The 13,434-nt window shown below is 40.3% G+C and overlaps 3 protein-coding genes across 5 annotated transcripts; 1 reads left to right on the plus strand and 2 right to left on the minus strand.

Annotated features, from left to right (window-relative positions):
• Positions 1-2,105: 2,105 nt before the first annotated feature.
• Positions 2,106-6,431, minus strand: tufm (Tu translation elongation factor, mitochondrial). The gene is made up of 10 exons (XM_023398818.2): positions 6,337-6,431; positions 5,167-5,213; positions 4,949-5,087; positions 4,615-4,781; positions 4,231-4,500; positions 3,951-4,083; positions 3,641-3,745; positions 3,117-3,268; positions 2,823-2,942; positions 2,106-2,545 (listed from the first exon to the last, which is right to left on the minus strand). Exons 1-10 carry the CDS (start codon positions 6,371-6,373, stop codon positions 2,375-2,377), a joined length of 1,341 nt encoding a protein of 446 aa, XP_023254586.1. The 5' UTR covers positions 6,374-6,431; the 3' UTR covers positions 2,106-2,374.
• Positions 6,432-6,763: 332 nt separating this feature from the next.
• hspbp1 (HSPA (heat shock 70kDa) binding protein, cytoplasmic cochaperone 1) lies at positions 6,764-11,120 on the plus strand. 3 transcript variants are annotated; one of them, XM_023398841.2, is made up of 9 exons: positions 6,764-6,925; positions 7,001-7,079; positions 7,361-7,491; positions 8,122-8,341; positions 8,467-8,691; positions 8,849-9,004; positions 10,017-10,113; positions 10,218-10,329; positions 10,852-11,120. In XM_023398841.2, the coding sequence occupies exons 3-9, from the start codon at positions 7,372-7,374 to the stop codon at positions 10,930-10,932; spliced, it is 1,011 nt and encodes a 336-aa protein (XP_023254609.1). In that variant the 5' UTR covers positions 6,764-6,925; positions 7,001-7,079; positions 7,361-7,371; the 3' UTR covers positions 10,933-11,120. The 3 variants fall into 3 exon arrangements, with proteins under 3 accessions (XP_023254609.1, XP_023254608.1, XP_023254610.1); XM_023398840.2 differs by lacking the exon at positions 6,764-6,925 and having other exon boundaries at positions 6,934-7,079; XM_023398842.2 differs by lacking the exon at positions 6,764-6,925 and having other exon boundaries at positions 6,934-7,079; positions 7,364-7,491.
• A 526-nt stretch (positions 11,121-11,646) lies between these two features.
• Positions 11,647-13,081, minus strand: tmem86b (transmembrane protein 86B). The gene is made up of 3 exons (XM_023398844.2): positions 12,842-13,081; positions 12,445-12,688; positions 11,647-12,273 (listed from the first exon to the last, which is right to left on the minus strand). Exons 1-3 carry the CDS (start codon positions 12,890-12,892, stop codon positions 11,822-11,824), a joined length of 747 nt encoding a protein of 248 aa, XP_023254612.1. The 5' UTR covers positions 12,893-13,081; the 3' UTR covers positions 11,647-11,821.
• Between the last annotated feature and the right edge of the window lie 353 nt (positions 13,082-13,434).

Here is a 13,434-nt window from a genome sequence, read left to right on the forward strand (position 1 = left end):
TGTCAAAATGAGCAACATGTGAACGGAGTAGTTTAACGAGAGGCACAGATATCTCCCGACTGCCAGGGGATCGTTTGTAGATGATTCAGCAAATGTGACTCACAGGTTCAAAGAAAGTGAACACTGATTTGAATCACATTTAAGGGATCGTCACTCTTGTGAGGCAGTTAAGACCAGTGTCAATGGCCACCAGTATATACGACTGTCTACGGTCAGCTCTTCTATCTCTTTAAATAATTTTGCTTGTAGAGACGCATCCTCCAGCTGAGCACATCACTCAGTAGTACTAGCTGCTCCAGTCTCCACTCCTGCAGACATACAGTATTTGATTACAGCAACAGGCTGATTGGATTACACGAGGAACTGACTCAAATACCTACAGCAAACACAGAGCAACTGGAGGACTTCCTGTCAGCCTGGCTTACCACATTGAAATGATCCATGAAAGGACACAGTCATAAACTATTAAGACTTATCAAAAACCCTTTGGCAACATCTAAATCGCCAATGTCATATCTTCACTTCACAGGATTATTTCTCTCTCAGGCTGCTGCTGTTTGTCTCTGTTCTTTAACAGGTGTCCTGTTTAGCCTCAGCTCACCTCTTACCGGTGAACAGTTTCTAGGTTTCAGCTGAATATCATTGTGACTGTATGATAACTTTTATTGAAAAGACTGTGATAGGAGCAAAGGACAGTTTATATAGGTGTGAAAACAAAACGATATTTCATTTTACTACAAGGTGTATTTGAGTTTGCCCATGTTGTAACATACAAATCAAGCTGAGAGTCGTTTAACCCCTGATGGACCAGTTAACATTTCTTAGACAGACAGTATAAGAGCATTTGGCATCTGCATTAAATGCCTGTCTGTATTAATGCAACATGTGTAAACATAACTGAAAAAAAAAAGAAAAATTAAATACACTTCGTCAAAACATCTAGACCTAGAAAGCTAATGGAGTTGATAATCAGAAAATAGCCCAACCACAAACTGTATAGTAACTGCATCCAGCTAGGCCTACTGGTTTTATTTGGATTGCAGTTATTTTATATTAACAAACAATACAGACAAGGATAACATTCTCATTAACTTCTTGAGGCCTTTCACGATAATTTTTTGGCGTACAAAAAACACACAGCTGTCTTGTCCAGGTTCTGAGTCCCAACACTGATAAATACTGTACAGAATAATAGAGATTTTAATACATTAGAAGAGCCCAAATATCCAGCAATTATACAACAGTTAGTTCCGACCAAGTAATTTGATTGGATGAGAGGTATTTCATGAGCACTAATACAGAGTGTAACAGCGCTAGGACTTTTCACTATTTGTATCACTCCGCTTCACAGGTGTTCCATTAACCGTTAATTAGTGTTACATTGACGGTCGTTATATATGTTAGCCTGTAACAAACTTTGCACCGCAAAGATAAATATATTTACAGAAATGACATTTGAATTAAATGATGTGTGGTCGTCAGAAGACGATGAAGGGAAGAAGCCTGGATACTTCAGCGCACTCCTCAGGTAACGTGTAGACAAAGTAGCAATAAGCTAGTGTGCAGGTCTAGAAAATGTTTTTGTACCAGTACCAGTCCAGTTGAGGAACTAGGCCTATAAAAATCCCAATTTGTCGTTGCTTATTAAATATGGCGCTCCTAGAACTGTTATGTATAAAAGTATAAAAGAAAGTATAAAATGTATTAAAGCAATATCACACTCGAGGTCGAGATGTTGTACTAACATACAGCTGTAATTCGGTCAGTTACAGGCCCATTACCGAAGAAGACAATCACAGCTGTGCTGATATTCAGTACATCACTCCCTCTCGTGTGATATTGCGTTAATAATCATTTTGACATCGTAACTACTGCTACAGACCTGAAAGGAGACTCTTGAAGCTTCTTTGCTGCCCTCATGTGGCATAAACAGCTTATAACATGCAGTGGCAGGCAGCTGTCATTTTCAGCCTATAGCCACAGATTTGCACACAAAGATTTTTGTATGAATTTGACAATACAGGTTTTAATTCCTTGTGAAGTTATGTTTTTTCGGCATTTTGGAGAATCATCTGGTGAGCAGTACCCACAAAACAAAGGATGCGTTTTTATTAATAATTACATTTTATTACGTAAATGACAATTTTGACAGTCTGGTCTTTAAAGACAAAGACAGTGCTAAACAGGTATTTTGGTTGGGTGGAACAGAACCATGCATGCTTTTGACACCACTCCTGTTCCTGTGCATGGGTTTATGTTTTTGTACATTTCTTGAATTAATTAACTGATTTGACCAGAGACAGACACCCACCTGCCCAGCCCGACCCCAAACCTTCCCCCCCCCAGCCCCTAGATATCTCTACAGAGTTTCCCTTCAGCCCCAGTTGCAACTATCATCATCTGTATAAGTCAAGATATCTGTGACCAGGCCGGTGCCGATGGTTCTGTTTCCGTCTCTCAGAGTGAACCTCTGGCCTTTCTCCAGAACCATCGGCTGACGGAGCGTCAGAGTCAAGGAAGTGTCCTCTCCCGGCATCACCATTTCCTGAAACAAGACAAGAACATCAATTAGGAGAGTTGTTGCTATTCCTTAAAATGCTGTTGTTGTACTATGCTGTTTACAAATGTGAGAAGCTGAACAGTACAAGAGTTTATGTTGGGAAAACTTAAGAGTTTTGTGCTTTTTAATAAACTACTGTATGTCACCATATCCTCATTTACAGATTTGATGTGACACACACACACACACACACACACACACACACACACACACACACCTTTTCAGCACACACACACACACACACACACACACACACACACACCTTTTCAGCAGGCAGAGTGACTTTGCAGGTCATATCCCAGGTGAGAGAGAACATAACGGGCATGAAGTTGGTGACAAACGGTTTATGTCTGCCTCCCTCCTCTTTACTCAGAATGTACACCTGTAAGAGAAGAAGTACATATATGTCCACACACATACACACACACATGTGGCTGGTCAAAAATGTGACTGTTGACCCATCTCCAGGTAAAAATGAGCCATTTAGATTAACTGATTGTTCTGAAATTTTACAAAGGAATCAATGACAACTTTCCGTATCTTTATTCTCTCAGACCTGGGCTTTGACTTTCTGGTGAGGCATGATGGATCCTGGTTTGCTCATCACCATCCCTCTGCGCACATCCTCCCTCTTCAGGCCTCGGACCAGAGCACCCAAATTATCTCCTGCCTCTGCCCGATCCAGAGACTTGTGGAACATCTCAATACCTGAGCCAGACAGGACAGACAGGGAGGTCAGATACTTGTCTATACACCAACACTCATACAATACAACATGTTTGGACACACCAGTACATCAGACACACAACCTAACTTGTCTTAGTAATCAGCTGCAATTACACATATAATGTTAACAAGCTTCTTCTTATAACCTATTGAGTGCTTGAGGCCACTTTCAAATGTATTCCTGATACACACAAACATGTGAGACATTCAAAAAAAAAAAAAAGCACCAGAAAGTGTCTTAGCAAGGTATTGGGCCACCTTTCATAAATTCAACAATTTATGATATTATTTACCATTCTTTCAAAAGGAATTCATTCATTGGTGTTTTAATGTAGAGCTTTCTCTTTCACTCACCTGTAACCACAGACTTGAAGCTGCGATTGTGACCTATAAACTCACAGTCGTCTCCTTTCTTGATGATACCCCTCTCCATGGTGCCTGACACCACCGTGCCCCTGCCTGAAAAACACAATTGATAAGCCTCAAATATACATCAGCATCAACTGTCTCAGCGCATCACAACTTTGAGACAAATGTCTGCAATCTTGGGATACAGCATTTTACAGAGATAATATTTTGCCACTAAAGCTTAAACACTTTACACAGGGAACTACAACAAAGAAAAGTTACAATCTATGTCTCTATGCATTCAGTATTTACTTACCTGGGATAGAATAAACCCCTTCAATGGGCAGGAGAAAGGGTTTCTCCAGCTCTCTCTTTGGCAGAGGAACGTAAGAATCCACAATTTCTAGCAGTTTCATCACTGCATTCACACCCAGCTCAGGCTCTTTGTTCTGAGATGGAGCAAAGAAAGAAAAAATATTCAATCACATCACATCAAATGTTCTGCAGTTAGTCAAATTTTGGCTAATTCTTTTGCTGACTGAAGTAGCTAATTGATCAAACCCCACTGAAATTATTCACTGCCAGTATGTCCTCACCTCCAGGGCGCAGAGGGCAGATCCTATTACAACAGGTGTGTTCTCGCCATCATAGCCGAATTCTGTGAGCAGCTCGCGGATTTCAATCTCCACCAGCTCCAGCATCTCCTTGTCCTCCACGGCATCGGCCTTGTTAATGAAAACCACCACGTGCTCGACACCAATCTGCCTGGCCAACAGGAGGTGCTCGCGTGTCTGAGGCATCTGGCCATCGGTGGCTGCCACCACCAGGATGCAGCCGTCCATCTGAGCTGTGCCTGTAATCATATTCTGAAAAAGGAAAGCGGACCTTATTCTAATAAGTCCAAAATGACAATGAGGCTGCATCATATCCAGTGTTTTCTTGGTCTGGTTGCATGCAGCTGGAAAAAAATTGCAGATTACCTTGACATAGTCAGCATGACCAGGGCAGTCTGTGTGAGCGTAATGTCTGTTGGCTGTGGTGTATTCTACATGAGAGGCATTAATGGTGATTCCTCTGGCCTTCTCCTCAGGGGCATTGTCAATGTCTTCATACTTCTTGTAACGAGCACCACCAGCGTCGGCAAGCACTAAAGAAGGGAGGTCAAATCACTCAGATCATGTTTTGGCACTAGAAAACTAAGGAGGTCAGAGGTCAGTGTAATGAATTCATGCTCTGGGCTTAATTCAGTTAATAAATGTGTCAGATTTACATTCATTTGGGCGAGAGCAAAAGCTTGGACATCAATGATTCTACCTTTTGTGATGGCTGCAGTCAGGGTGGTCTTGCCGTGATCAACATGGCCAATTGTTCCAATATTCACATGGGGCTTGTCTCGGTTGTATGTCTTCTTAGCCTCTGCAGCAAAGGTTCGCCGACTCAGAGGCACAGCACACTACAGACAAAGACAAAGTTATACAGCTAGAAAATAAACAATAAACAGTTGGTAGACTGCAGTTTGTGTGCATACTCACCAATCTGAAGGAGCTGTGCAGGAGGCTTGGTGAAGAGAGCTGAAGGGCTAAGAAGAAAGAATCAAAATATGAGAATTTAAAAACGTAGTTGATGCTGTAATAAACTGTTTTTTTTTTTTGTCACAATACAAGCGTTGAAAATTTGTGAAGGTATTTTAGGCCCACGACTGACATTAAACTATTATTTTACTCTCGGTGCAAAATATATTCATGCACAACACCCACTCAATTTGGCCAGCAGGCTGTAAGGGACTGAACGTTTTGTTGTTCCCTCTATATCTGTTTCAATCAGTGCAGACACCTCTTAATAGAGATGCCCCCCACACCCTATTAGCAATGAGTGCCTCACACATCTTTGCAAACTATCTGATCCAAATCTCTCCCAGAGTCCGAAACCACAAAGTCACAACTCTCACACTGGGATGGAAAATCTGGCAAATATTAAAGAAATTAATTCGAGGACCTCTGAAATAATCAGACTCTGAACGGACTTTTACTTCAGTCACATTTTACTACGAAATTATATTATTAATTCATGGCCACAACAATAACTACTAGTTGTCTTCTAGGAATGTACTACATTTCTTTATGAGAGTGTCACATAGGCTACATTCATTTTATTGAAAAATATTAAATACTATTATATAAACATAACCTGGAATCTAAAGCTGCAAGGCACATGCATTTATAATGTCCATCATGATGTACAGATGACGGATATAAGACTAATTAGTTTTGAATCAGTTTATAAAACCATGCAAGTTACAACTGCAGTTTCAAGCAGCTCTGCAGCAGCTGAAAGTAAGCTAACAAACCCTTTGAACCAGAGGGGAGAACTCGACTGTGTCATCCTCCCTCAAATAAGCTGCTTGTTAGTTACAGATAGAGAAGACTTCGGTACCTGCCCAGCTGCTTTTAATATAAATATTATTTTAATAACTTCAGCAGCCAGACGTCATCTTCTGCTAGATGTATCGTTAGCTAACATTCAGTGGTAACGTGACCTTGCTCTGCTATCAGAAGAGACAGCATCATCTTTTTGTTCATGTTCTTATATTTCTATGGGTACAATCAACCTATCCTATTATGTGCACAATAAAACAGGGCGTTGTGAGTCCACAATTGTCAGAAATGCACACAGAGACAGATTAATTAATTAAACAATTTTACCGGAGAAACATGCTCGCAACCCCACAAGCGCCGCCATCTTCAATGGTTAGACAAACCAAAGACGATCCAGACCAAGATAGTATCCGGCCAACTCCAAAGCTGTTGCTTAAAGCAGCAAAACGTCGATGCAAAATAGAGTTTTAAAGTTGTTGAGATTAATACCGAATAAGGAAGTAAGATGTTGGTATTATTCGTGTTGATATTTTAAACTATTTATAAGTCGTGTATTTTAACATATAAAATAATAAGCGATTATAACATGTAAATTGTCACATACATTGTAACATATAATACTGCATATTTGACACGGTTGTTCTGGTATTATTATGAGGTAGTTCTCTTACTTTGACTAATACTCTCTGAATGTCGCTCGCGCAAACGTCACTGATTTACCTTAAATACGCTGATATGATCAAGCTTGCCGTTGTGACTTTTAAATTACGTTGTCGTACTGCTGTCAGTTGTACTATATTGTCATTTTTGAAGGACTGAATTGACGTAGGAAATGCGAGGACAAAAAATGACCCTGTGCTGAGAAAAGAGCACGGAAAGAAACCCTTTTGCCTGCCGATTTAGTTCAACATTTACGGTAAAAAAATGGCAGCCTCCTTGCCACTCGTGCTAGCTAGAATGTTCTAGCGTATTCATGTTTCTGTGTTTACAGGGGGAGTAAAGTTGTTCCTAAATCAAGCAGAACCCGTGTGTCCATTTATTCAACTCATTTGTACAGGAGTCCTGAAAAGGTGAGTTGAGAATAATCTAATTCTGCTAACGTCATTAAATGGTATCCGTAGCAAAGTGTGAATCTTTAATGCTAGCATGTTAGATATTTTAAGCCTCTGTTAATGTTGTTTTTGTTAGTTAGTATAACTCTGGTGGAAACCAATTAGCTGTTCCTAACTGTTGTCCTGGAAGTAGTGTTAAGCCTCAGCAGAGTAGAGCCAGGTAAACTTGTGGATTAAGTCAAAAGCTGACTGCTAAGTTTCTGAAATCCACACTCATTTTTCAACATTTTTTTTTCCAGCAGCACACATCATGGCAGAAAACAATCAGAACAGAAGATATCCGCAAAATCTTCAGGGGGTTCTGCAGCTGGCAGTGGAGGCTGGATCTGCTGCAGAGGGACCTACCCCTGTTGAACCCATGTCAGAGGAGGTAAGTGCCATTATAAATGTCAAACCTGAGCAGGCTTTGGGCAGATACTACACATTACACCTTGTTAGGTCCAGACTTTCGAGTTCACCTCAGGACATAAGAGCAGTTTGATAAAAAGACATGTAACATGTTTTTTTATAGTGAAAACTCTAGCATGTGTTCCTTAACATTATGATGGTACTTGACAGTATATATAGAATATGTTATAGATGAGTAGAGCTTAAACAGTTAGTCAATTCTCAGAAAATTAATCAGCTATTATTTTGATAATTTATTAATTGCTTTAACTCACCGGTTTCACACTTTTCCCCCAAATTTGAATATATTCTGGTTTTCTTGATGATGGTCAGCCAAAATAAGCTATTTGAATGTGGCAACTCAGTCTGTGGGAAATTGTAAAAGACAGCTATTCTGTCACTACCCATTACTTCCTCTGAAATCAACCCCTTTCCAAAATGAAGTCCATTTAGGCCTAGATCAGTTACTCTTTAAGTTGATTTTAAAAGGATAGGTTTGGGTGAGACAGTTATGATTGCCTGAGTACTTTTTTCAAATTTTATTTGGACCCATAACGACCACCACCTTGCATCAAAGGTAATTGAGAAACATTATCACGCTCCTTTGTTCCAGAGGAAAACATGGCTAAGAGAAGCTCTTGCAGAAGTTTGCAAAGGGCCGATGGATGAAGTGGAGCAGATGAAGCAGTGCTTGGCAGTCCTATGCAAAGAGGGAATGAGCGAAAGTGAGAGAGAGGGAGAGGAGGAGAGGGATGAAGAGGAGGATGAAGATGAGCGAGAATCAGCCTTTGAGATGCTGTCAGAGTTGTGTGAGAACTTGGACAATGCTAGAGGTTTGTATTAAATGGTATTGTATTTGATATTTGATATAACCTGGAGTGACTATACGGAGGTAATAAGTACAAATGCAGTTTGTTTTCTCTGTCCTGAACTTGTCCTCTCTTCCTCTGCTTCACAGACCTAATGATTCTGGGTGGGCTGGAGTTGTGCCTCTCCAAGTACCTGTGTCATGTCCAAAGTGGCTTAAGGTGGCGTGCTGCCCAGCTGATCGCTTCCTGTGCACAGAACATGCCCCAAGTGCAGGAACACTTGCTTAGCATGGAGGCACTGCCAAAGCTGCTGCAGCTGACGGACTCAGACCCCCACCCAACTGTCAGAGTAAAAGCCCTTTATGCTGTCTCATGTGAGTATCTCAAGTTAATGCACAGGTAGACGGTGCTGCAACAATTCACCATTTAATATTTAAACTAAATTGAAATGCTGTCTGCATTCATGCAGGCTGACATTCAGCATTCAACATCTCAGAATAAAACCGTAACTGTATCCTGTTGTGACTTTAGGTCTGGTCCGAGAGCAGGAGACAGGTCTCCAGGCTTTCCTCTCCCACGATGGTTTCTCAGTGTTAATGCGAGGCATGCAGTCTGACAATGAGAAGGTCAGGACCAAGTCAGCTTTCCTTCTGCTCAACCTGCTCACGTCACATCCTGAACAGAAAGGTATGAATGAGAGAGGCATTTAAACTGCACGATGCCTGCATCATACAGTCCTTCAACTTTGCAATCAGTAGTAAAAAGCAACTAAATATGAATAAAAATGAGCTTAGAAAATAAAATTGATCCCTGCTTTTATCTTCTGTAGCTGTTGTTAGAAAGGGACCTCCATTTTGGCGATGAAGGACACGGTTCTTCATTTTACAGTTTGATTATAGAAGATCATCAGCTTGTAGTGTCAGTAAACCAGTTTAATAACGTAATAGTAAAGCTCTCACATATCACTGGTCTTTGTACACTCAGGCCAACTGGTTCACTCTATCCTCCCCCAGATCACTGCACTGGCACGCATTCATCTATGTGAATCTATATTATATAAAGTCTGTGAATAGCTATGTCCTTTGTCGTCAGCTATTCTCTTAGTGAATTAAAATCATCTACTGGCTGCTAATGTTTTGGGGTAATTCAGAGTAGACTGTAGTTATTTTTATGGTTTTAGACACTCCTGTGTTGTTTTAAGGTGCATTTTAGGTTGTTTTTAAGTTTAGGTTTTTTATTTTGTTCATGATTGCATTTGTTTGATTTTTGTGGCATATTTTGTATTTTCTGTCTTATGTTGTTTGTTTGTAACTCATTGTTAATGCTGCATTTCTTTGCCATTTTTAATTTCAATGAAGATTTCCTAGCTTAATATAGATAAAAAAAGAGATCCATGCTGTTAATGGAATAGATCACACCGAATTGTGCCACAACAGCATTCTGGTACAATCCCTATCTATGCTCACTTTCAGCCCTATTCACCCCTGCACTGATAATACCACACTTAAGCGACACTGTATCCCTCACTCAGATGTAAACATTAAGTGTTTAAGTGATGTTTTTCTACTCAGCCAGACTTTGCCTTGTTAAGAATGGTAGCACTGACAATGTTAGATTGCTTCTTTCCTGAACTGATGATGCTGATGCTTTATTCATTGTGGGCCTGATATATCTAAACCCTGTTTCCTGCTTCCTGCAGACACAGTTGTCTCCATGGGTATGGTACAGCAGCTGGTATCTGTTCTCCGCACCCCTCACTCACCTTTTCATGAGCATGTGCTTGGTGCCTTGTGTTGGTAAGAAACACTGACAGTCTTTCAGTCTTCAGTATTGACAAGTTTACATTAATTCATGGTTCACATTAGTAATCATGGTCATCCTTGTTTCTATGTGTGTCTAGTCTGGTGGAGGACTGTCCACATGGGCTCAAAGACTGCATGAATCCTGCTCTGGGTCTGGAGGAGCTACTCAAACAGCGAGCCAGAGAGCTCCAAGGAAAGGAAGAAAGTCAGGTAGTTTATACTGAGCCTTTAGCAAAATACAACAACCACTACAACACATTTAGATATTACAGGCCAATGAAGTTAGCAGACTGTTACCTGTCCAGGAGAAGTACAGCAATTTCTCTCCATCTCTGAAACAATTCACTATTATTGACACATATCTATCTGATGAGACGTGCACACGCATCTGCATTTGTAGAGCAGCCAATAGGAACACTCTCTCTTCCTCTAAAAAGACCTGTGATTGGTGAAAGTCTCGTCATGGGCTAAATTTTCTAATGCTTGAAAACAGAGCCAGGAGGAGGTGCAGACATGTACTTTGCTCTCAGACCACTTGAATTACAATATGCTGAAAGGTGATTTGCCCATTGGCACCAAAATTGACTGCCTACCGCAGCTTTAGTTGTTGAAAATTCAAGGCCAATATTTAACCAAATTAATAAAGCAAAATATTGGTCAAAAGATATTAATGGTATAGGCTTAATCCTTGTCCAGGAAACATCTTTTAACGTCACATTTTGTTTACCACAGGAAGAACTGGACTTCTGCAACCGCTTGAGGGTAATGTGTTTTCGCGGGCAGCAGTCAGATGACAATGGGATGGATCGCTGAAGTCTTATGTTCCTCACCTGTTTTAGTATTAGTGTAAGATGTAACAGAAGATGTTTGATGACCTGGATCATGGATGTTATGCAACGTCCTTTCTGTTATGACAATTACTGTCCATATTTTGCATGTACTCCAGGAGCTGGATTTTACTGTGTAAATAACTGTAATGTATAAAATACTTTTTCCAGTCATTTCAGTCCAGTGCTTTCAGTTCTTCATATCTTAAATGTAAAACCAAGCATCTCCATTACAGGTACTACATATAGTATCCACTATTTGAATTGTTGATTTACACCAATTATCCAAGTCTCTGAGCTAAAGTATTTTCATTTACTTTCAGTTGTTTCTCTCTAAAAACATGGCTCAGAATTACAGACATTGTTATTTTTTTTACACCATATTTATTTATTATTAACAAACCAAATGGGAGTATTTATATACATACAATGGCCAGCTCACAAGTGGAAAACAATCACCCCCACATGCACAACCTACACAAAAACATGGATGTCCAAATCACTGATTAAAATATTTTCTCTCAAATTGGAGAATACAGATGTTATTCTAAACTGATATTCACTGAGTTTCTATCAGTCTTGCTTGTAGATGTGTGATGTTTTAAAATGTTACAAAATATGAAATACAAACAGGAAACGCATAATAATGTATCTTGTGTTGCAAGATGCTCTTTTTCTCCATCTTTCCCAGTTGTAAATCTTTGAAGTAGTGCACCAGTCAGAGAACTGTGCTTGTTGTTTTTATCTCTTTTCCTTTTATTTGATGGGTTCTTTAAAAGAAAATCCAACACCTACAGGAAGTACTCAGTTGTATTATTAGGATTTCATCAAATAAGTACATGTGAGCAGGATTGTTGAGACCACAGAGATGCTGTTTAGGACCTCTTCCATTTTGAAAGGTCGTCATTGTTTTCAACTGCCTTTATATCACCCACTGCAATTAGTAGCTGTGCCAAATAATATGTCACCATTACAATGGCATGGCTGGGCTCCATTGGTGCCGTCACCTTGAAAACTTGCAGAGCCAGTGCAATGTCAGACACCATGAAGGTCAAACTTCCTAACAGTGTTGCTGCCTGGCCAGTTCTAATAGCTAATGTCCCCATAAGAGTGATTAAGAATATGTAGACCCCCACTGCTGGAACTAGTAGATCTGAGTCTGGTGCCTGCTTCAGGAATGGATATAGGTAGATGTAGAAACTTCCTCCTATAATGAACAGGATCAAATACAGGAAACGGGTCCAGGAGGAAGAGGAATATGTTGCATAACGACTGGAGAGGAAGGTGAGTGAGTATATCAGATGAGCCACAGCGAATGCAGCCATTCCTGAAACAGATGTGTGAACATGTTGAGGATATACGAAAACAAATGAGCAAAATAAATTAATTACAGCTTTTGTTATAACTAGTGACTAGTAATGGAGAAAATGGTGTCTACTGTATTGTAATTTGCTTATATACAATTTGTGCTTCACTCCTTTACAAACCAGGCTCTTACCGTGCAGAAAAAGCTCAGGCCATATCAAGCAACAGTCACCAAGAGCAGAGAAGAGCAGTCCTCCTACAACTCCCAGGACACTCTGACCTCCATTCCAACTCAGCACTGCTGCAGCCAATAGCAGGATTGGTGCTGATTTCACACCTGCGGACGTGATGGACATGGGCGAGTCTGGAGTCCACATGTAGAAATACAAAGCTACGGACAAAAAGAAAGGCAAGAGGGAAAAAAGCAGGGCACGGGACTGATGGAGAGGGAGGAGAAGAAAGAAAGGGGGAGATATGTTCCAACTTGAATTTTCTAGATTGATGATGATTTTAGACAATTTCATCTTTGTTGAAAAGGTTGTAGTAAGTAACATAAATAACTGAAGCAGCAGTAAATAGTTTTAAGGTACCATATTTCTCCTTTGCCTCCTGTCATAGGCATCTGTCTCAAGGATGTCCATCTTCTCAGATTCAGCACTGACGTGGGTTCTCACAGATGTCTCAGTTGGATGAACCTGTCTTGTTAAGCACCTTGTATTTTCTTCTCGGTTACCAACACATATAATCCTCAGTGTTCTCGTGTTGTTCTCCTGTTCCCCTTGTCTCGAATCCCTGCAGCGTCTCCCAGTCTCGGTCTGTTGGTATTTCACAGCAATGAACTTTGGTCTGATCCTTGCTGTCTGATTGCTCTCTGATAATCAATGTTCTCCCTGTTTTGAGTTCCCATGGGCAAACAGCTGACCTTTGACCTCTCCAGGTGGAATACACTGGTGACATCAACACTTGAAGGGCAAAGTTGAACTGGGTAAATAACTGTGTATGGCGCACTGTCACATCTGGTTGAGGTTTCTTTCTTACTTTACAATTGAACTTCAGGATTATTTGTCAGTATCTGTGTAATATGTAATATATGACTCATTTGTAGGGGTTGTGATCAAAAATTGATTTTAAAAAGATTAGAAAATGAATTTCACATTGCATTGCTTATGTTCACTAGGTGGCC

This window comes from Seriola lalandi, unplaced genomic scaffold, assembly GCF_002814215.2.
Source record: "Seriola lalandi dorsalis isolate HSWRI2012SDOR001 ecotype SW California unplaced genomic scaffold, Sedor1 jcf7180002049946, whole genome shotgun sequence".
Classification (NCBI taxonomy): Eukaryota; Metazoa; Chordata; class Actinopteri; order Carangiformes; family Carangidae; genus Seriola; species Seriola lalandi.

Coding starts and splice junctions, on each gene's coding strand:
- tufm (XM_023398818.2), bottom strand. CDS start 6,373: ATGGCGGCGCTTGTGGGGTTGCGAGCATGTTTCTCCG. Junction 3,746..3,950: donor AGGGGTTTATTCTATCCCAG/GTAAGTAAATAC, acceptor TGTGTTTTTCAG/GCAGGGGCACGGTGGTGTCA. Junction 3,269..3,640: donor CTTCAAGTCTGTGGTTACAG/GTGAGTGAAAGA, acceptor TGTCTGGCTCAG/GTATTGAGATGTTCCACAAG.
- hspbp1 (XM_023398841.2), top strand. CDS start 7,372: ATGGCAGAAAACAATCAGAACAGAAGATATCCGCAAAATCTTCAGGGG. Junction 8,692..8,848: donor AGCCCTTTATGCTGTCTCAT/GTGAGTATCTCA, acceptor TTGTGACTTTAG/GTCTGGTCCGAGAGCAGGAG. Junction 10,330..10,851: donor AAGGAAAGGAAGAAAGTCAG/GTAGTTTATACT, acceptor TGTTTACCACAG/GAAGAACTGGACTTCTGCAA.
- tmem86b (XM_023398844.2), bottom strand. CDS start 12,892: ATGGACATCCTTGAGACAGATGCCTATGACAGGAGGCAAAGGAGAAAT. Junction 12,689..12,841: donor GGAGGCAAAGGAGAAATATG/GTACCTTAAAAC, acceptor CCTCTCCATCAG/TCCCGTGCCCTGCTTTTTTC. Junction 12,274..12,444: donor GCCTGAGCTTTTTCTGCACG/GTAAGAGCCTGG, acceptor CATCTGTTTCAG/GAATGGCTGCATTCGCTGTG.